General features: G+C 42.0%; 1 protein-coding gene across 1 annotated transcript in view; it reads left to right on the top strand.

Moving 5' to 3' along the window:
* ticrr (TopBP1-interacting, checkpoint, and replication regulator) overlaps positions 1–22,304 on the top strand; it is a 44,627-nt gene extending 22,323 nt beyond the window's left edge. Inside the window, exons 11-22 of the mRNA XM_085968552.1 lie at positions 132–214; positions 1,851–2,078; positions 3,917–4,004; positions 6,251–6,329; positions 9,382–9,519; positions 10,243–10,333; positions 10,506–10,570; positions 11,438–11,590; positions 12,791–12,915; positions 13,541–16,538; positions 18,948–19,070; positions 20,723–22,304. Of these exons, the coding sequence (XP_085824678.1) occupies positions 132–214; positions 1,851–2,078; positions 3,917–4,004; positions 6,251–6,329; positions 9,382–9,519; positions 10,243–10,333; positions 10,506–10,570; positions 11,438–11,590; positions 12,791–12,915; positions 13,541–16,538; positions 18,948–19,070; positions 20,723–20,874 (4,323 nt within the window). The 3' untranslated portion in view covers positions 20,875–22,304. The remainder of the gene's footprint in view (positions 1–131; positions 215–1,850; positions 2,079–3,916; positions 4,005–6,250; positions 6,330–9,381; positions 9,520–10,242; positions 10,334–10,505; positions 10,571–11,437; positions 11,591–12,790; positions 12,916–13,540; positions 16,539–18,947; positions 19,071–20,722) is intronic.
* Positions 22,305–22,848: the final 544 nt, after the last annotated feature.

Here is a 22,848-nt window from a genome sequence, read left to right as displayed (position 1 = left end):
TAGGAACAGTCTGGAATTGGACCATTTGTTAGGCAGTGATGTATGAGTGGTTTGTAATAGGGTTTTAAATGTATTTTGATACCTACATTAGGAATGTCTAATATTTTCCTAAACTTTGTTTTTGACTGCAGATGACAAATCTACTGCGCATCATATCTCTAACAAAAGACACCACATTTCTTGCAAAGTTTCTGGAGGAAGAGATTTTAAATGTGTAAGTTCAAAACAATCTTCAAGCATGAACCTGTCACTTCAAGTCTGCATAGTGTGCTATGATTGTCCTGCACACAACTCCAGTTGACAGGGATCTTCCCCCTCTCGTCCATTTCTGGAGAAACAATTTATGCTGCGATATGCTTCCATGGGTATCAACATTCCTCTGGTACCTTGCCCATTCTTCAGTGAGTTTAAGCAAACTATTCGTTCATGGATGGTATCATACTGGAGCCTGATCCTATTCTCTCCTGACATCAGTGCACCTGCACTTTCCAGTTGCGGTCACTGGCCAGGTGTGGGAGCACTGACTTTTTCCCCTCACCCTTAGCCGTGGGATGCTGGATGCCACTCACTCCCGCAGCTAAGTGCAATTAACTTGCCACTGGTTGGAAAAACTCACCTGAGATTTTGCGATCCCTATGGCTCAGTACTTTGCCATATTGTGCCGTTACCCAGTGGGCCGATGGAGGCAAGGAAGCTACTTTAGCTGCAATTATGAATTGTTAAATCAAAAGGAAAATCTTGACCCATATATTGTACAATGGGATTGGGAAAGGATGTCTGAGGCAAATTACAAACTGCTGCTTCATTCGATGCACTAAATGCTTCTCCTTTTCTCTTCCTATTTTGGGAAAGAGTATAGCATTAAAAGGCAAATGCCTTGTGACGTCCCCAATGTTGTGGTATTGCAACTTGAAGGAAAACTTTTATATTGTGTACTATAATTTCTAAACTTACTACAGGAAACTTTGTGATATCCGGCACCGACGGGACCGAGCTGTTGCCGTTAGATCAAAACTGCCGGACATGTTGAAACATACGGAGATTTTCAGCTCCGTGTGAATCAACAAACCCTGTTGCTTAGCAACAGCTTCAAAACAGTCGGCTGCAGCTTAAAAGCGTCTCTAGCTGAAGCTGTTGCTTAGCTACAGACCTTGCAGAGCCTGACTCGGGGGGGGGGGGGGAAAGCAAGGAGAAGTAAAAATACTTATAGGAAACGGCTCCTGAATTTTGCCGGTAGATAGAGCTTTCCGGACTTTTAATCTCCGGATAAACCAAAGTTTCCTGTAATTTTGTGTAACATTGAGTTTATTTGTAATCTCCTCCATTGGGTTGATGGTGGTTTTATTATCATAAATGATCACAGCCTGTTCAGCACCTAGGCTATTTGCACTTTACTGCTTGCTCACCGTACACGTTTAATATTAAATAAACTAAAAAATGTTAACTTTTCTACTCTAAGTGGACATAACTTTCTGGGTCTGAAAGGGGCACTGCTGGGTTTCAAATCCTGGGGCCACTGTTTTCACAAAGTACTTTAGTCCACTCTATCAAACATCATCTGCCCTGAAGAATGCTAGGCATGATGCTGAGCAGACATTGAGTATACATTTGCGATTTAGTGGAGAAGCTAATAGGGGAGTCACTTTGCATATTGTTGGATATTTAATTTTATCCTGGCATATCTCTTGTACTTGGGTTTTTACTTCTAAGAAAATTGCATAAAATTAATCTGGATGGTGTGAGGTTAGTAGCATCAGGTCTCGTCTCTCTTTCCTCCCTTTCACTCCAGTTACTCTTTTCAAATATGATCTGAAATTGATTCAGGTGGTTTTCACCATATTGCATTTCAGGTATTTGTTCACAGTACCAAAGATATTGGGCGAGTTATACTTCGGATTAGGACAGAACGTCCCAGCGCGTCTGGCCTCTGTGCTCCCCACTGACTTCTTCAGCGATGAATCCATGAGCCAGGACACCGAGTCACCTGACTATTCCCAACCGGCCTCACTGGCTGCCTGTGCAGGCTGTGAAGGAGAACAGCTGGAAGAGCTACGCACCAGATCATCCCGGAAAAAAAGGTACTGGTGCCCTCTCTCTTTCTTAATATGCATTTTATCTCGCTGCACAATTGGGTGCACTGCTGTCATTTGGCTAAGGTAGCACATTGAATCCAGTACTCTTGGCGAGGGAGGGCACACTTGAGCCAATACGCTTTGCCTTTGTGTGATGCTCTTAATTTGTGATCTCAAATTGCTTCAACCATGATTATCACCAATTACAGACCTGTAACAACTACTTTGCTCTAGTGTTGTACAGCCTACTCCATATACAATCCAAGTTTGGAAGGGCAGAATCTATAATTGTACATCTGCGTGTCTTTTTTCCCATCCATAGTTTAAGTATAGATAGTATAAAAACCTTCCAAACCCACTTTACACTACTAAAATCCTAGTGACAGCAGTGAGGTGAGATATGTATAGGCCTAAAGCTGTATTTATTCCAGTATGGTATCGGATAAATGTAAGAACCAATAGGTCCACAGTGTGAATGATGCATGCGTGCCATAACACAATAGATTTGAACATATAATATAGGCTCATACTTCCTTTGGCTGGAGAGTCCAGAACTAGAGGGCATAGTCTCAGGATAAAGGGTTGGTCATTTAACACTGAGATGAGGAGGAATTTCTTCACTGAAAGGGTTGTGAATCTTTGGGATTCTCTATCCCAAAGGGCTGTGGATGCTGGATCATTGAGCATATTCATAAGATGTAGGAGCAGGAGTAGGTAATTTGACCCCTCGAGCCTGCTCCGCCATTCAATAAGATCATGGCTGATCTGATCTTGGCCTCAACTCCACTTCCCTGCCCGCTCCCCATAACCCTTGATTCCCTTACCTTTCAAAAATCTGTCTATCAAGGCTGAGATATAGATTTTTGGACTCTAAGGGAATCGAGGGATACGGAGATCGGGCAGGAAAGTGGAGTTGAGGTCGAAGATCAGCCATGATTTTATTGAATGGCAGTGCAGGCTCGAGGGGCCATATGGCCAACTCCTGCTCTTAATTCTTACGTCCTTATGTTCTTCAATGCAGTACTAACAGTGACCACATTTCTAAAGTAATGAATTGGCTGTGAAGTGTTTTTTGGGATGTCCTGATTTTTTAATAAAAATTGTGCTTTGCAGATCAGAAAAGCAATTGTTAAAGTATTTGACAGCAAGGGGAACACAGCTACTTTGTTCCATCTAGAATTTAAAAGTCCCTTACCTCCCAGCCACACCTCGTAGGGTGTTGAAAGGGTGACATTTTGTTTGATACTGAGGGCAAGAGCTCTGTTTTCTGTACAACTGCCAAATCAGCTGTTTAGTCCAGAGTTGGAAGTCTTGCATGCATGTTTTCTTTGCCTGAACAGCGCTGCTGTCAGCTGGGATGTCTTGAGTAAGACATGAAAGTTTGCAGGTTAACAATGTAGCTCTCTGGAGGAAACCAGATCTACTTACAGGAAACTTTCTGCTATCCGGCACTGACAGGGCTGAGCTGGTGCCGTTAGATCAAAACTGCCGTATAAACCAGCGGCAATGTTAAAACATAGAGCTTTTCAGCTCCGTGTGAATCAACAAACCCCGTTGCTTAGCTACAGACCTTGCAGAGCCTGACGGGGAAAAAAAAGCAACGAGAAGTAAAAAAAACTTATAGAAAATGGCTCCTGAATTTTGCCGGTAGATAGAGCTTTCCGGACTTTTAACCTCCGGTTAAACGAAAGTTTCCTGTATTACAAAGTTAAATTGCCAATGCGCACTAAAGTTTGAGATACATGGGTTAAAGGTGTAAAATTTGTGTTCTGTGCAGTAAATCTAGCTATCGATTCTAAATGTGAGCATTCAAAACCCAGCACTGTTCAAATACTTTCTTTTAGGAGCCTTCCACTGACGAGGCATCGGAGCATGTCTGAGATGTCCCATAATTTGCGACAAATTCAAATGCCCAAAAAATCTGTGAAACGGGTAAGTTGCTTGGGTGGAAGTAACTATTTATAAATCTGAAATTGTACTTCTGCTAAAGCCTGCTGGAATTTCTGATCAGGACCCTGGAGGTGGGGTGGGGGTGATGGCAGGCGAAGTGCAGGGAAGAATAGGTGCAGCTGAAATTGTAGACCTTGGTGCATGAAAATTACAAGAAATACTCTTTAAGAGCAGGCTTGTTTTTCAAACAACCTTGACTGCCAGAACTAAGCTAATTTCAAAATATTCCCCTCTTTCCTGTAGTTAACTGATACAAACCTCGACACACTGGAAAGGAAGTAGTGTTTTGTATTTTAATGCAAAGTTGCCATTTCAAAACATCTGCCTGAAACTGTACAGAAGTCAGTTTTCATATGATAGGTTGAGGTTTATCATAGAACGAGACAGCACAGAAGGAGGCTATTTAGCCCATCGTGCCTGTGCTGGCTCTTGAGCTATCCAACTAGTTGCACTCCCCTGCTGTTTTCCTCATAGCCTTGCAAATCTTTTTTCCAAGTATTTATCTAATTCCCTTTTGAAAGCTGTGATTGAATCTGCTTCCACCGCCCTTTCAGGCAGTGCATTCCAGATCACAACAATAATAATAATAATCAACTTTATTGTCATTGTTAGTGCACAAGTGCAGTACAACGAAATGTAGGCTTGCGGCTCCCAAGAGTGTACATTTAGATTAAGACATTTAAACATTCAACATTCATTTGGCTTGTAATACATTAACATAAACATAATAAAGTGCATTGGCAGATGTGCAGGCTTTAGAGTTTATTTGTGGAGTTCAGTAGGATTTTTAAAAAATTGTTTCCTCCTGTCGCCTCTGGTTCTTTTGCCAATCACCTTAAATCTGTGTCCTTTGGTACCTGACGCTTCTGCCACTGGAAACAGTTGCTCACTATCAAAACCGTTCATGATTTTAACACTTCTAGCAAATCTCCTCTTAACCTTCTCTGCTCTAAGGAGAACAACCCCAGATTCTCCAGTCTTTCTACATAACTGAAGTCCCTCATCCCTGGTACCATTCTAGTAAATCTCTTCTGCACCCTCTCCAAGGCCTTGACATCCTTCCTAAAGTGTGGTGCCCAGAATTGAACATAATACCCCAGTTGAGGCCTAACCAGTTTTTTTTTTTTAATAAAGGTTTAGCATAACATCCTTGCTTTTGTACTCTATGCCTCTGTTAATAAAGCCAAGGATCCCATTCTAAACTTGTCATGCCACCTTCAAAGATGTGTGTACATATACCCCCAGGTGTCTCTCTTCCTTTTAAATTTGTATCATTTCGTTTATATTGCCTCTCTTCATTCTTGCTACCAAAACGCATCACTTAACACTTCTCTGCGTTAACTTTAATCTGCCATATGTCTGCCCATTTCACCAGTCTGTGCATGTCCTCCTGAAGTCTGTTACTATCCTCCTCATTGTTTAGGCACATTGTAGGGCAGTATTGCAATGGCTATGCATTGTACTTGTCCTGTGCTGCATCTGTCTGGGAGAAGTATTTCATATGGTCCATTCTTCACTTGTGTAAGATTATTCTGTCAATACAGGTAGACTATCCTTTATCCGAACTTCCGAAAACCTCTAAAAACCGAAAGTTTTTTCGTTCAGCGTAAGTCGTGCGCACGACATGACCAGAGTGGCGCACGACTTACGCTGAGCAGGGCAGAGGGTCACAGAGTTCCCTCGTGGGTAGGAGATTGCAGGCCGAGCAGGGCAGTGTGAAGGAGGCACCGGGAGAGTGAACCCAACAATACAGCGGCCGGTCCGATAGCTGCAGCGGCCCGTCCGATATTCTTTTCTCCCCCCCCCCCCCCCCCCAACCCGACCTGATTTGCGGGCCAGCTTAGTAGGAGTCAGCCGATATCCGGCTTTCCAGAGAAGCAGGAAGGGGAATGAGACACGGAACAGTCGCAAGAGGTAGCTTGAACTTTTAAAATTTATATTAAATACAAATTTCCCAGTCTTATAATAATACCGTCTGAAATCTGAAAACCGAAACTCAGCTGGTTCCAAGGCTTTCGGATAAGGGATAGCGTACCTGTACTATTTTCAATCTTGCTTTATTTACATCATCTATTTTGCCTTAAAAGGAATGATTGATTGAAGAACCTGTCGAAATAACTCTACAAATGTAAAATATATGAACATCTTGTAACTTGTGTAGAAGATTACAGCATGAAAATCTGAGTGTAGCTGGAAATTGTATTAATCAAAAGTGTTTATTGTAACAGGGAAAATTGCAGCCTTGTCAGTCCTTTGCCATTGAGCAGCCAGTGCTACCACCACCTTCATCACAAAAGGAAGTGCAAGGTATGATTTGGCCATATTTACATTGTGCACTAACATCTACGATTCTGTTAAATATAGATTTAGTATTGTGCCACTGAGTGGTAAGACCTGTGTGATTGGTTACGGAATAACTAACGTCTTGATTACGTCATAGTCTGGACATTTGGGTGATAACCCCCTCTTGTGTGTTGTTGTATGGCTCACTAATCCGATATGTGCGAGGCAAATACGACAGCATTTATTGCTGGTGAATTCAAAAATTTGTTGCAGTTTGATTTCCTTTTTTTGTTGTGCAGCTTCAGTACTCTAAAATTGGCATCTGTTCGTAATGTTAGCATTCTGCCAGCTAACTAGCAAGCTGATCCCATGGTTCAACATATTCAAAATCCTCATTTTACGAATCTGTCACAGCCCCTCTCCACCATACCTCTATACTTCTGACCAATGTTCCCATTGAGCCGCGTGGCCACGCAGCGGTCTGGAGGTCCCGCACAGGCAACTGTTAAATGGAAAAACCGCGTATGCACGGAAATTTAAAAGGGCCGCATGCCCCCCCCCCCCCCCCCCCCCCAAAAAAAAAAATTAGTGGGAACATTGGTTCTGATTCTAGCTTTTTTGCATCTGCCCCTCACTCCATCACAGCTGCATTCTGGTGGTGATGCTCCCACAATAGTGCTCGATAGGGAATTTCAGGATTCTGATCCAGTGGTGATGAAGGAATGGCGATTTATGCCCAAATCAGGGTGCTGTGTGCCTTGGAGGGGTACAAGATTGCCCTTGTTCCAACAACATTGCTGTTCTTGTTTGTGGTAGTAGAGTTTAGAGGAAGGAGGAACTGTCTTAAGTAACCTAGGTGAGTTGCTGCAGTGCATCCTGTAGATCATACAGTGTGCAGGGGGGTGGATATGGAGTCCCATGGCAGGGGCACCTAGCAATCTCTTCAGTGCAGTACTGATGGCGTACTGCGCTATTAGAAGTGCCTTCTTTCAGTTGAGATGTTAAATTGAGGCCTCATCTGCCTGCTCGGGTGGACACACAAGATCCAACTGTATTATTTACAGAAGAGCAAGGGAGCTCTCCCAATATCCTATTCAACATTTACAACTCCGTTGCCTCCTAAGATCCTCCTTAAAACCTATGCCTTTGGACAAGCTTTTGCTCAGTCCTTCCTAATATTATCTTTTGTTCAATGCCCTTTTTAAAAAAAAAAAAAAAAAAAAATTTAAATTATGCCTACGTGAAGTACTTTGGGACATTTTTCTATGCTACAGGTGCTATATAAATGCAAGATGCTGTTGAGAGCAAGACCTAACATCCTCCACCTTTTACAGAGGAAGAATACTGTGGGTGCCTAAATAGAGGGGCAAAATATATTTGTACTAAAAGGCACAATTTTTTTTGTTTTTTTAAATAAGGTAGCTATCGGTAAGAGCTGCAAGTAACTGCACTTAGTGAATTTTTCTTTACTTCCCAAGAGAATTTAGGTTGGCTGTAAACTGGTGCATTATTCATTGTTTTTCCTGCTAGAATGACAATTCAGTATAGAATATATTACAATTTGCATTTTTCATAGTTGGCATTTTTTGAGGTAGTGAGAAATGAAAAAAATGAACTTTGTTGTTTGGCATGGTGTAGAAATACATCTTGAAGAATAGTTTCTACAGAGGATGTGGACAGAGCAAATGGAATTTTGTGAAAGATGTTACTTTCTATTTATAAAACTAGCCAGTCCCTGATGCTGTAAGCTTAATATGTGTGGAGTATTGATGCATTGTTAGGTGATTTTTGTTTTCATTCATTCATTGGATGTAGGCGTCTCCAAAACATCAAGTAAAAATTCTGGAATCCATTGTAATTCAACTAATTTTGATGCATTCAGTTACCATAAACCAATGCTCCTGAGCATAGCCGACTGCCCACCGAGGAAGGCCATTAATTGCCACCAACAATGATATTTGGTTCATCCTTTGAAACCATTAATGAGAGAAGTGATTCAGAGACTATCTTGTTCAGGCTTTGAACTTTCTATTGGTAACCGTTGGCATTAGTTTGGGTAGATGCTTTAGACTTCGAAAATTGCTTCAGTATCAGTTGGGTTTGGATTGACAGTAAAGCAACAACATCCTGTAGACTTCACAGGAAAATGGTGGCTAAGGGACCAAACGTTTAGTATAGCTGGCTTTTAAGATTGTAAAGTTCCACCTAATTGCAGGGCTGTTGTGCTGTGGGGTTAGCTGTTGGTAGTAATTAATAGTCTAGTTTAGCAATTACTGTGGCTGGGAGGAATGCGGTAACATTAAAGAATGTTGAAAGCTTGCTTGGAGATTCGTCTGACCCAACACAGAGGAGGGTCCTGGGTTCAATTCCTGCTCTGTGCTGAGTTGGCTGATCTCGGCCCCTGGGCTAGGCGGGTTTAAAAAAAAAAAAAAAAAAAAAAAAATCAGCTATGGTTTGTGCTTCTGGTTACTATCCAGTAACCCTTGCTGGAAAGTACCTGCATGTTAATGTCGAGTGCGACCAGGATTGGGCTAGTCTATGATGCCTCTATAGTGGAATAGTCTGCTGATCTCTACACTTTACGTAGTCAGGTATTCGAGCGGCGTCTATGCTAATGGAAATGTTTCCCAAATGGAATTTATGCTTTTAGGGAGGGAAGAAAACTGGCAACAATGAATCCTGTCGTGCCTGTCCATACACTGCCTGGTGTGTACAACAACAGCTTGTATTTATATAGCATCTTTAACGTCGTAAAACATTCCAAGGCTCTTCACAGGAGTGTTAGAGAATAAAATTTGACACCGAGCCACAAGGAGAAATTAGGGAAGATGACCAAAAGCTTGGTCAAAGACGTAGCTTTTAAGGACCATCTTAAAGGAGGAAAGAGAGTTCAAAACTTCTACCACCCTTTGCATGTAGAAGTGTTTCCTAACTTAACTCCTAAAATAAATTGCACTAATTAATCTGTGAAGCTTTCATGTTTAATTTAATTTAATGGCTGGCTACCACTCAAATGATCTTGCTCCTCTGTTTTCTGACAACCCTCCCTTCCCTTCCCCCCCCCCCCCCCAAATAGAGGTTACAAAAGTGAGAAGGAACCTGTTTAATCGGGAAAACTTGTCTCCGAGGAAGAAATCGAAGATGCCGAAGAGCCAGTCTGTGTCGGTTGTTGAGGGAGTGAGGCACCAACACAGTGAAGGAAAAACTGATAACGGTAAAGATACATGAAGTTATGTTGTTGAACTGACTATATTTAAATATATCGTCTACTCTTTATGTACTCCTTTTGGGGTTGTGTCTGCTGCTATGATTGCTACTGACTACTCCAGCCAGAGGTGCTTTAAACAGAAATTTTACTTTATAAGCTTCCTCCAGATTACACAAAATGGGGTTGTATTCCCTGGAATTTAGAAGTTATGGGGAGGATTTGATCAAAGTTTTCAAGATATTAAGGGGAACTGATGGGGTAGATAGAGAGAAACTATTTCTGCTGGTTGGGGAGTCTAGGACTCTGGGGGGGCATAGTCTAAAAATTGCATCCAGGCCTTTCAGGAGTGAAGTTGGGAAACACTTCTATACATAAAGGGTAGTAGAAGTTTGGAACTCTCTTCCGCAAACGGCAATTGATGCTGTGTCAATTGTTAATTTTAAATCTGATATTGATAGATTTTTGTTAACCAAAGGTATTGAGGGATATGTGGCAAAGACGGGTATATGGAGTTAGGTCGCAGATCAGCCATGATCTCATTGAATGGGGGAATAGGCTCGAGGGGCTAAATGGCCTCCTCCTGTTCCTATGTTCCTACAACAGAAATATGATGACACATTGCGATTTATTTTATTTAAGCTTGTCGAGTCATTTTTGTTAGTTGTACAATGGATCTCAAATCTACTTAACAAGGGAAGGGAATAAGTTGAATATATTTTGCCTTTTTAGGTCATCGGAAATTACTGACCAAGAAGGTGACTGAGACGCCGCTTCACAAACAGGTGTCACGCCGACTCCTGCACAAGCAGATTAGAGGGAGGTATGTGACCATATACAGAATGAAATGCAATTACCTTTCTATTACCTGTCAGAATACATCACTGGAATCTTCATACGCCAGTAATTACAATCTATAATGAGGGAAAGGTTCTCTTTTTAGATATGTCAGCAATCTTGTTTGAAAATAATGTTTCATATCTGTCTTTCTGCAGGTGCTCAGAGTCTGGTTCTGATGTTGGCATTGTGGAAGAATCTCCAGAGAAAGCACTGTCTGCTGGTAAGTCTTTGGGCGATGGATCGAGTATTTCATTTACTGTTCGTGCACTTTAGATTCACTAAGTTAAATTTCACAAACTGCCAATGTTAAGTCCTTTCACTGAATTAAAGAATGGTACAAAATAAAGAACCGGGGCGAGATGAGAATTTTTTTTAACACGGCGAGTTATGATCTGGAATGCACTGCCTGAAAGGGCAGTGGAAGCAGCTTCAATAATAACTTTCAATGGGGAATTGGATAAATAATTGAAGGGAAAAGATTTGCACGGCTATGGGGAAAGGGCAGGGGACTGGGATTAATTGGATAGCTCTTTCAAAGAGCCGGTACAGGCACGATGGGCCCAATGACCATCTCTTGTGCTGTATCTAAGATTGTATGAAATATAGCCATGGACAGATGATTTGCCTCGGAGTTAGAAAGCTAGTTATCTTAGGCTATCAAATGAGTTGTGATGTATATTTAGATTAGAAAAGTTTCTCAAGTGGGTGAACCAGTTCAGAGAAAACATATTGCTAGCCATATGAACCCAGAATATTACTTCAAGGTCAATCAGATGATTGGAACAAGAGGGGATAAATTGAAATTAGTGACAAAGAAATATAAAAATAGGGTGATAAATATCTGAATTCACCACTGTGCCTGCTAGATTACTCTAGACATTAGGAGAGTTCACAATGCAGCTTTTATTTCTTATGTTGCGCAGCAGCAATCTCGCATGATTGAAGTATCTGATCACATATTTTAAATGTCATCTAAGTGATCGTAATTAAATGCCAATTTTTATCCCATTTCCTGAAATTATTCAATACTCATTTCAACCTTGAAAAAGAGTTTTCCCTTCCTTATATAGTTATTCCTTGTGTGTAGACCCAAATCTAAGGAGGAGCCCACGCATCAGGAAGGCATCTCTTGCCAGAAGTCATTCGAGTTCCTTCTACTCTGGATCATGCCCAATGTCTCGGAGTCTGGAGCGAGTCCATTCATTGTCACAAATACAGGCAAGGAAAGCACAAAGAGCAGGTAATCAAAGTTTAAATTACTTCCAAGTAATAAACAGTTTATCATGATCTACATCTATCCATGTTGCTTTTGAAAAATGGGTGAGTTGTTTTTGTTCATCCCTAGGTCACAACCTCAGCAAATCATTGGTTTGCTGAAGTTGATTTTTTTAAGTGGACATGATGGGAAGACTTCCTCAAGTTTCGATTTTATAAACATTAAAAAAAAAAAAAAATTATCAAACGGTTGATTGTGTATTTTCCAATTTCCATCTCCCCCCTTTGATACTGTTCCATGGGCGCCAGCCATTCTTCATCTTTCAACCTAGACTCTGCATGTTGGTGGGCTATTTCATAATTGGGGGCATCACAGTTGAGCCTGTTTCTATTCTTACCTGACATCGATGTGAACTTCACAAGAAAGGGTCACTGAATCAAGTGGGGACCCAGGCAGATTGTTTTGCTGCATAGTTCAGGGGTCCTACGGGTAACTTTATCCCACCAACTAAAATTCCTGTCCAGCTGAGGTCAGTTAACTCAGCGCACACCAGGAATCGAATCCAAGAATTTCTGATCTCTGGCAATGTTGTTAACCACCAAGCCACTAGAGAGCAAGCATTATGTTTAACAATCTTTTTTAAATTGTTTTTGAATACCTTTCTAATGGAACATTAAAGAAAATCATTGTGTGATTGGGTGTACAGTCATCTGCTTTTTTTAAACACAATGTGGAAAAGAAGCTGGGTATGCAAGTATTGGCTTCGTTCAGTTGATAATGTTCTTTTCTGAGTCAGAAGGCTGGGGGTTTGAGGCCCAATCTAGACTGACACACTAATGCAGTACTGATGGAATGATCTGTAAAAGGGAGGCCTGTTCAGTGGATGACAACAGTACCATGCAATTATTGAAAGAACAGGGAATTTCCAGTGTGTTGGCCAGAATTGGCCTCTGAACCAGGACTACCAAAATAAAAACTGACAACTGGCCATTCATCTCTTGTTTGTGGGATTGTGCTGCATGAAAATGGCACAGCTTTTGCCCCGAAAACACAAAGTTACTTGTGCTTCAAAGTAGATCATTGTATGTAAAACACTTAGAGAGTTTGAGACAAGGCACTGCATTAATGCAAGTCTTTAGTATTGTAGAATTGGTGTTCAAACTTTGCACTCACTAAAAGCAAATGTTTCTAATGCACTTAATTAACTTGGTCTCTTCTCTTTAGACAACCGAAGCAGCCAGTCTCCAAATCGGCTTTTCTTTGGTGCTGTACGTGGGCTCATCAGTCCTAAAGAGAAGGGTTCATCAAAAAGCTACTGTTCAGGCTCTGAGATTTTATCGGTAGTTCAGGTATGATGGAACTTACAAATCTTATTCAAGAGGGGGATAAAATAAAATCAGATGTGCTATTGGGGGGAAAAAAAAATTGATTGGATGAATGAAGTGGGCTTTTCCTCTCCTGCCGCCTTCCCACTTGTGTACTTCCTTCTTGCAGTACAGATGGATTATTTACTCTGAAAGCAGTGCTAAATATTTGATTCAGAAGATCATAGCTCCTTTCTGAACAGTAAAGTTTTGAAACTTAATACCTTTAATGTAAAGATGGTGCAAATGCTGATAACTGGGTGCTTGGAATGAAAGGTGCCCCATTCCTTCGTATTAACATCCTTTTAACCTGAACGCACACATTTACCACGGTGTCATTTTCGAAATTAACTTTTGCAAATTGTAGTAAATGTTACATTCCACTAGTAGAACGAACTCTACTTAAAGGGAAAAGACTGAATATCTGGAGAATAAGCTTTTGGGTTGCTAGTTTAGTTCGCACAATATTAGCAATTGACAATTTTTTAGTCAGCATTTTGCTAGTCAGCTGACATTGTATTTTTAGTCCCGTCAACTTTTTGTGAAAGCTTAGGGCTAATGAACTGTTGGAAATTCCATTTTAATCATTTTGTCTCTTTAATGCCCTCAGGGTCCAAAGCCAACTCCTGAGCAACTGCTGAGCTCCCCAGACAAGAGCAGAGCCACCCAAAATTCCCCACAAACACCCCACTGTCTGACATCAAGGAAGAAAGTAAAGAGCTCCAAGAGCCCAACAACAAGAAATCACACCAACGGTTACTTAAGTAAAGGGTCTTCGCCAATGAAAATGGCAACAGATTCACAATTTCAGTCACCTAGGCGAAGTGAACGTCTGATTAAAACAATGCCTAACAAAGGTCCTTCACTCTGGAAAATGGAAGTCCAATCCCCGTTTAAATCCCCTTCCACAGCCAGTGGGCATCTAATGCTGGCATCTCCTTACAAGGACCATTCGCCAGACAAACCATCTTTCAGACGGAGTGAGCGCTTGGCATCTCCTTGCAGAAACAGCTCAACAGTAAATGTTCTTGCTGTGTCTTCAAAGGCTGTAGAATTTGCTTCCCAAGTGAAAACACTGGGGAAAAGTGTATCTGTGTTGAATAATCCAGTAAGGGTGTCCAAAAAGCAATCTCCAACTCATTTGATCACTACTTTGTCAAAAGATAAATCATCAACCCCTTGTACACCAGGAAAAGTAAAGTTAAGGAAATCAAAATCGGATGAGTCGTTCTTCTCTCGCACTGCAATGAAATGTTTTGCAGTTTCTCCCCGAACGAGGACACCAAAACCTTTGAAGAGGACTCCTAATAAAGAACTCGATTCATGCTCACCAAATGAGAGCATATCTCAGAAAGCAAATGGAAGCACCCCTTCTACACCAAGGAGTATCTGGAAAACCAGTCCTCGAACGCCCTTGAAAACTCCAGTGATGACGAGATCGATGTATAATGTGCATACGCCAGCTAGACTTGGTGCAATGCAGTTTAAAAGCCCAGCAAGAACGAGAGTTGGGTTTCATGGTACACTGTCAAAATCTGAGATGAAGACACCAAAATATAATGTAACATCACCCAAAAGCCTGGTAAGAACACGGTCAATGTTTAATGTAACACCGTCAAAATCTGAGATGACAATACCATCAAAATATACTGCAACATCACCTACAAGCCCGGTAAAGACACGATCAATGTTTAATGTAACACGATCAAAATCTGAGGTGACAGAGCTATCTAAATATACTGCAACATCTCCACACCTCAAATCCCCAAGAACAAGGATTGGGCTTAATGTTGCACTCTCAAAAGTTGATCAAAAGACACTGTCCAAATATAACTCCACACCACCCAAAAGTCCAATAAAGACTCGGTCGCCATCCATATCTCGTTCAACACTGCCACATCTCAAAACCCCAATACGAACAAGGTCTGGGTTTAACATTACACCATCTAAAAATGACATGAGTACGTTGTCTAAATCTAGGCCAATACTGCGTACACCACTCAGACCAACTTCTAGGAGTGAAGCAGTTCTAGTATCCCCAGAAAAAACCAGAAGCACAATTTACAATGTACAGAGTAAGTCTCCAAAGAACCGCAAGGCATTTGGCAAATCCAAGCTCGAGAGGGAACATGTCTCGCAAGAATCCAGTTTGTGGGTGAGTGTACCTCGAGGAAACTTTGGGATCCCTAACACTAATGAAAGCTGTGACCCCAACGAAACCATTTCTGATAGTTGGCCAGCAACTAACGATAACTTACGGAATCTTGGACAGGACTGTTTTAATGCTGTTGTAGCATTAGATGCTTCACGTTCTCTCTCTCGCTCTTCTCAGCACACTGTTTCCGAACTTCTTTCCAATGTCAGTTTGATATCGGAGAGACTGGATTCATCTTCTTTGGCTAGTACAACAGATTCTGGTGCAGCTAGCTCTCAAACAGAAGACAGTAGTGACATCTCTCAGGTGAGACTTGTACAAAGTGAAAGCTCTGGCTTGAAAATGAAGTTTGCCGTGCTGAGAAAAGCGTCCAGTTCCATTGTTTCGAACTCTGTACTTGCTACTAAATCCCCCGTGCTTCAAAGGGAATCCACGTCTTATGAATTCCGCTGGACTCCAGACAGGAGGCAGAGACTCGCAGCTGCACAGCAACAGATGCCGGAAGTTCCCAGGAAAATCTCAACTCCAAAGGATCAGAATTGGCCGCCGATGCCAACCTATGAGGTTGAGCTGGAAATGCAAGACTCTGGGCTTCCCAAACTCCGATTCAAACGGACCAGTTCCAGTACGGTGATTAGCCCACAGCTGCAGCGTTCTGTCACCAAAAGCAATGGTAGTCCTCCCTCGGTCTGTGTAAAAAGGAGTGGGTGTGAAAGCCCATTAGGTGAGAGAAGTGCACCGTGGTGTGTTAAGCATTCAGGCAAAATAGAAGGAGGCCATATATCCCCATCATTTTGTTTCCATACTTCCCACAGCACTCCAGCAAAGGCTACGCCCAGGAAAGGTGGGGTACAGACTTACATCTGCCAGTCATATACTCCAACCCAGTGCTCCTCTAACACTTCTTCTCCGTCACAAGCAGATTTGGGAGCTGTCCCCTGGACACCTTCGCCCACACACAAGATCAGGCCTTCCCAAACACCAGATGCCATCAAAAACTGGCCGCGAAAGAAGAAAGCAGCCACAACTCCACTTAGTGGGAAGAGGCAGAAGACTGGAGAGGCGACTGCTATGCAAAAGGAAGATAACTTTTATACAGAGCACTACAGCAACAAAGCTGTGCCTTTGGAAGAGGTTGAAATGGAAGGAGTGAGCAGGTTACAAGATCAATCCCCTAGTGTCGAATGGGACCAGAGATTTCCAGATAGTCCAGTGGAAAAGTTTGGCCTTCGGTCCAGAAAACGTGGGAGTAGTTTTATTTCTCCCGTGCCGGAAGAGGAAAGAGAAGCTAAAAAGCGCAAGGAAGCAAATTTGATGGCAGCCTCTTCAGATATGGGATTTTCATTGGAAGAGAAACAAAAGGAGCAGTCTCCACCCAGCCCTTTCACTCCTTTTCACACAACCTTTACGTGGCAGCCTTCAATTGAAGATGAGGTCGTCTTCAATAGTCCAGGTGATTTTCCTACTTCCCTTGCCTTTCCCAAAATTCTAATTCAGTAAATATTGCACCGTAGCTTAGCTGTTGCAGTATCCGCTTCTTTTGGGAGGGAGGGTTAATGGAACTGCAGCTCAAGATACTTTGACCTTGAAACAAGCAAATCCATAATTGTCATTACAATGGTGTGAATTTGCCTGTTGGAGGTGATGACTGGATTATTAAGTTTAGCTGTGGATTTGTCTGCTTTGTTGAGGGGGAGGGGTTGCAACCTTAAATGGCAGATGCAATATAACGTGGATAAATGTGAGGTTATCCACTTTGGTGGCAAAAACAGGAAGGCAGATTATTATCTGAATGGCAATAGATTGGGAGAAGGGGAAGTGCAACGAGACCTGGGTGTCCTTGTGCACCAGTCGCTGAAGGTAAGCATGCAGGTGCAGCAGGCGGTTAAGAAGGCAAATGGCATGTTGGCCTTCGTAGCGAGAGGGTTTGAGTACAGGAACAAGGATGTCTTGCTGCAGTTGTACAGGGCCTTGGTGAGACCACACCTTGAGTATTGTGTGCAGTTTTGGTCGCCTTATCTGAGGAAGGATGTTCTTGCCATGGAAGGAGTGCAGCGAAGATTCACCAGGCTGATAACTGGGATGGCAGGAATGACGTATGAGGAGAGATCGGGTTGATTGGGCTTGTACTCGCTGGAGTTTAGAAGAATGAGAGGGGATCTCATTGAAACTTATAAAATTCTGACAGGACTAGACAGACTAGATGCAGGAAGGATGTTCCCGATGGTCGGGGAGTCCAAAACCAGGGGTCACAGTCTAAGGATAAGGGGTAGGCCATTTAGGAAATGAGGAATTTCTTCACCCAGAGAGTGGTGAACCTGTGGAATTCTCTACCACAGAAAGCAGTAGAGGCCAATACATTAAATATATTCAAGAAGGAGTTGGGTATATTTCTTAAGGCTAAAGGGATCAAGGGGTATGGGGAGAAAGCCGGGACCGGGTACTGAATTTGGATGATCGGCCATGATCGCATTGAATGGCGGAGCAGGCTCGGAGAGAAATGTCCTACTCCTGCTCCAATCTTCTATGTTAAATGCAGCTTCCTTCAACTGAAAATCAAGTGAGAGTGTCACCGTATAATGACACAGTATAGCTAGTCCCTTCTTAAAAGATGGGTATGATCACACTTAGTTGGTTATAATGAAGTTGCATGATACTAATTTTGCAGTTGAAGCATTGCTAAAACTGAATCCATTTAAATTGGAGTCCAATCTGCAGACGACTAGCAGTCCAAATTGCTGATTTTGGGTGCTAGTTAATCTTGACCTTTTAAAAGACACATGTTAAGTTTTTGCAGTTTGTTGCAAGGTTTGGAGGTTGGATGTGGCTGGAAATGAGCACCAATTTTATAAACTACTAAAACCATTTGAGAGATGCTGAACTGTGCCTCCATATGTATGTCGTCTTGTTCCTGCTTTTGCATTGAATCTCGGTCAACAAGCACTACAGGGCGGCAGCCAGTTGCTGCTTTCCAATGGCCTTGAGCATTCTGATGTCCTTGTGAGCAAACATGTTTACAGAGGCAAACTGGGTGGGAGAGGGATTCTGAGGAATTAGGTCGTTAGAGGTTGGATGGGATGAGGAAAAGATAGAATTGCAGGTACATATGTGGAAAAGATTCCACCAAATGTAGTCGCCCTCAAATCCTAAGCGGCGGGAAGTGAGCAAATAGAAGTTTAAAAAATAGAGGGCAGAGAGAAACAAAAAATGGCAGGAGAAAGCCTGATTAGCAATAAGAGGAAATAAAACTGAGCTGATAAAATTAGAAGCAATGTTGTAATGAACAGAAAATTACAACCAATGTTTAGATTTGAAACCAAATTCTTGTAAGCAAGTAACTGAAAGTTGTTTCATTGTTTCCACGCTTTACTTTCTTCACTTAACATTGGTGTGTGCACAGAAAAAAGGAACAAAGCTCCAAAGAAAAGTACAGGAAGTGTGTGCAGTGTGGAAGCAAGGGTGCTGTTTATAATTCAGCTGTCTCAGTAACTGCTCAGCCAGTTTCCCACCACCACCAAACCGGGGGATGTTGGCAGTAATCGCAGCTGAAGGGGCTACAATTCCCGAAATCGATTAAATAGGGAGCCGTATCATTTCCAGCAGGGCACATGTCCTATTACTATGTCAAAGCATGTGCATGGGGTGATGTGTCCCATGAACAATAGGCAGAAACATGCAGCTATAGTGGAGTGACCAGCACAATAGACTTGCTGCTTCTGTACTTTTTGCTGTTTGGGGGTTTGAGGTGGGAACAGTTTGCATAGAGGTGTACCGGAGAAACTTTTGACAAATATAGGAGAGACTGGGTACAGCTGCTGCTTTCTACTTGTGATTGTAATGGCTTTTTATTTGTGTTCTGTAGCTGTAACATCACCTAGCTGTAATGTTAAATCAACCCTGTCTGCTAGTGGCCTGCTGGCACTCACTCAGTCACCATTGTTGTATTCTGGGAGAACACCTGCCAAGAGAAGACCTGGTACCAGAGGTAAAGTCCAAACTTCCTTCATATCTAAGTATTATGCCTGATTACTACTTCCATAATAGTTTCATGGATCTAAGTTAGACAACACTAAAGGAAAGAGGGAGAGAGATTCACTAGGGGAGGGGGAAGTCTCTTATTTTCTTCCTCCCTTCTTCCCTGCCCTCAAAGTTGTACACCATTTATTTAACTATGTGTCGAGCTTTCATTAGTTGGCTGAGGTGGGTAGTGCTTTTTGGATCTGAATGAGTGTGCACAAATGCCAAACACATCAAATGGGTGTCAAATCAGAGTATGGAAATTTGGGTGATTCAGTTCCCACTTACCACTGTAAACATGGCAAATCTAAACTAAATTGGAATAAATGAAACCCATTTTCTTGTTCTGGGTTCCTCTTGATGTAAGCTGCATTCTAACAGCTGAACTTGTGCTGGCAGACCAACCTAGCTGCTACCTTGTTCTTTTATCGCAGCCGGATCTCTTAAAGCATCAGGTGATCACGTTCCGAGGAAGAAGCTTACAAAAGATTATCTTGATATTTAACACAATTTTTATCTCTGTAGTTTGTAAAGAGATGAATCTTTGGAATGGGATTTTATTGGAATGAAACAAGTTATCTCTCCTGTTCTCCAGCAGTGCTCCCTCTTATCTAGATGAAGAGGTCGATCAAAAATGGGGAAGTATATGTGAATTTGCTTTTTCACCAGAGATCTCATCCCCACCAGGACTAGGTTGGAGGGTGCCCTTTGCCATAAGCACTCCACTGGTGCACATTGTATAAAGCAGTCGGCTATCGATGGAACAATTTCCACATCGCAGTAGTTAGTGTCGTATTCAGTAGTAGCCTTTTTTTTGGGCCTGATTTTTAATGGCATAAGTTTGGTTAGAAGAGATGGCAATTGGTTAATAGCAGTGGGGAAATGTGGAGCATGCCCTCTTCCTAATTCAAAACTTGTCAATAGTATTTTGAATTGTACCACTGCAGTAACAAAATTTAGTGTTGATCTGCATTAAGTTAGTTCTGGGATCAGCTGAGAGATAAATTTCAGAAAAATTGGCACGTTGCTGTTGTGTACGGTTCCTATGCCTCTGCCTCCCTGCCATTACCATAGGTATGGGAATCTGCAGCAACTACATTCCTAATCATTATAAGCTGCCTTCAGCTTACTGGGCACTTTTTTTCCCCTCTTTTCCAACCCTGCCCCAAATTTCTCCCTCTCTCAAAAATGTTTAATTGCTGGCGTACAATTCCACCAGTTCTATCAGACTTCTGGTACCATGCCCAAGTGGCAATTCTTTGTGTGAGCCTAGATAATTTTGATGTTGGCAGGGTATTTGACACGAAGGGCATCACCGACCAGACTGCTCCTGCCCTCATCTGATATCCACATGTGTGCTTTTGAGTAGAAGTCATTGGTGATTAGGAGCAACCCCCGTCTGCATGTCTGTCTTTGCTGTCCTTAACCCAGGGTTGAGACCAGTTGTAATTTCGAGACTGAAATTAGATAACCCAGCATAGGCCAGGAATTGAACCTGGGATTTTGGAATGGGTCTGTTCCACGCCACGCAACATATTTAGCCACTAAGCCAAAGGTGGAGCTTCTCAAGTGCTTTGAGAGCAAGAAACTACATTCTTGATTGTGCTGACTCTTTTACAGATACTGTGCATGAGGATTCGCAGACAGACGGCTCCACTAGCAAGAGATTGGCAATCGCTGGTGACATTGACCAGGATTACTCTTCTTTCACCAAAGTGCCCGTTCGCCGCTGCATCACAAGGACCTACTCCAGAAAAAAACTAGTCGGTTAACAAGAACACCTCAATCTTGGCTTCATCCTCTGCTGGCTTTGTTTCAGTTCCTTTTCTCTTGGTATGCAGGGTGAAGGGCTGCACATATATTGAATAATGGAACTGCTTTGTGGTGGTTACCGTGGATGTGAAATGGCACTTCAAATGGAATGAACACCGAGAGTGTGCAACACTACATTAACGCTGGGCTGTGTAAACCTGTGTTCACACCTTAAGGCTAGCTGAACCATTCAAATTTCGCATTGCCTTTACAGGGACAAATTCTGTTGACTTTTTTTGTTCCTTTTTGTATATGTTATGGATGCGCGTTCTGGTTGAAACCTGTCTTCCCCCCGCGTGCCCCCCCCCCCCCCCCCCAAAGTGTTTGTGCAAACTTTGGCTGAGACCACCTGGATTAATTGAAGGCAAGATTGAATCCCCATGCTTAAATCTGGGCCAATTAGGAGATCTCTTTCACAAGAGTGAGAGGGGGATTAATTCTTGCCGGAGAGTTGATTGGACACATTGGAATTTGACGGTTCAAGTTCTCTTAAAGGTTTGGGTTGAGGGGAACAGTACAATTGCTGACAGGAGGGTTGGTATTCTGGAAGGATGAAATCAACTGAAGGGCCAAAATCATTGAGAGTTACAGTATTTTAAAATATAAAAGTTGAAAGCATTTGCGATGGTTTAGCAGTGATGCCATTTTAACACTTACTCCAAGTTTGTCTTGCCCCGTGCTTAAACTGCTAAAGCTTATTTCAGAACTCCAATTTGAAAACCTACATGAAAGATTTCAAAGCTGCTGCCTTGACTTTCCAATTGCTGTGACTTTTAGGGCTATTGAGTCAGTCCCGTGGGCCTCTTTTAAGGAGAGAGTGGGTTCTTGCTCTTAATCTACTTGCTTCTGTCCCTCACACAGCACAATGCGACTGCTGCAATTTTGGAAACTTTCAAGTGTCAAATTCCCGCAGTATGGCTCAGTTCTAGATTATCTGTCTGAAAAGTTTAATTGCTTCTTGATTTTAAATTCCTAGTGTGCTTCTAAAAGCTAATGTTGCTTGGGGAATGCCAGAGTTATATTTTGTGCTATTACAACTCTGCATGATTTGATCTTTTCAAGCATTGCTCTTCTTGACAATTGTCATTTTTTAAATTTTAAATGCATTTTACAGAAGTGAGCTACAGACATTTTTGCTGGCTTTTAAATTTGCTTTAGACTGCCTGAAAAGATAACTTAAATCTATGTGGGAGGGAATGTGGACTAGATGCATGTTGAATACAGATACAGTGGGTCAGATTTCTATTACATAGCAAATTATATATAAAGTTTTATAAATTTGGGGGTGGGGATGTAAATATTGTGTAAAGTGATCTTAAATGAAAGCCATTATAAAGATTTTGTACAGTTATTTAGTAAAATAAACAATGAATTTATCACTGTGCAGAAAGTGCATTACAAAAGCATGCAGTTTGTACTATTACGTCATACCCTATAAAAACAGCATAGATGCCATCTCACTGAAGGTACATTAAAGGTAAATGAACCTGACTTTTCAGATGGTGACCCACCTGCTGTGTTCAGAATTTTCTGTTTTCAGTTCAGATTTGCAGCACTGAGTTTTTTCTTTTCCTCCATGAAAGATTAGAAAAAGACTTCCATTTGTATAGTTCCTTAATAGAATCACAGAACTATGGCATCGAAGGGGGCTCTCTGGCCCATTGTGCTTGCACCAACTCTCTTGGAAAAAGCTATGCACTTAGTGTCTTTCCCCCGCCCTTTAACTTTTTTCCAGACTTATTCACTTCCCTTTTTAAGTTATTATAGATTCTGTATCTACCACAGTTACAACAGTCTCTTGTCTATTAAAAGAAATCTCCATACCTTCTCCCTTTTTGTTCTTTTGGTGATTATCATCAATTTACGCCCTCCGGTTACCAACTTGCTGACCACTGGAAATAGTTTTCCCTGATTTACCTCCTCAAAGTCCCTCA

Source organism: Somniosus microcephalus, chromosome 27 (assembly GCF_052327205.1).
Source record: "Somniosus microcephalus isolate GS21.2 chromosome 27, FLI_Smic_1.0, whole genome shotgun sequence".
In the NCBI taxonomy this organism is placed as follows: Eukaryota; Metazoa; Chordata; class Chondrichthyes; order Squaliformes; family Somniosidae; genus Somniosus; species Somniosus microcephalus.
The sequence above is the reverse complement of the archived record's forward strand: the minus strand, read 5'-3'. Positions and strand labels throughout refer to the sequence as shown.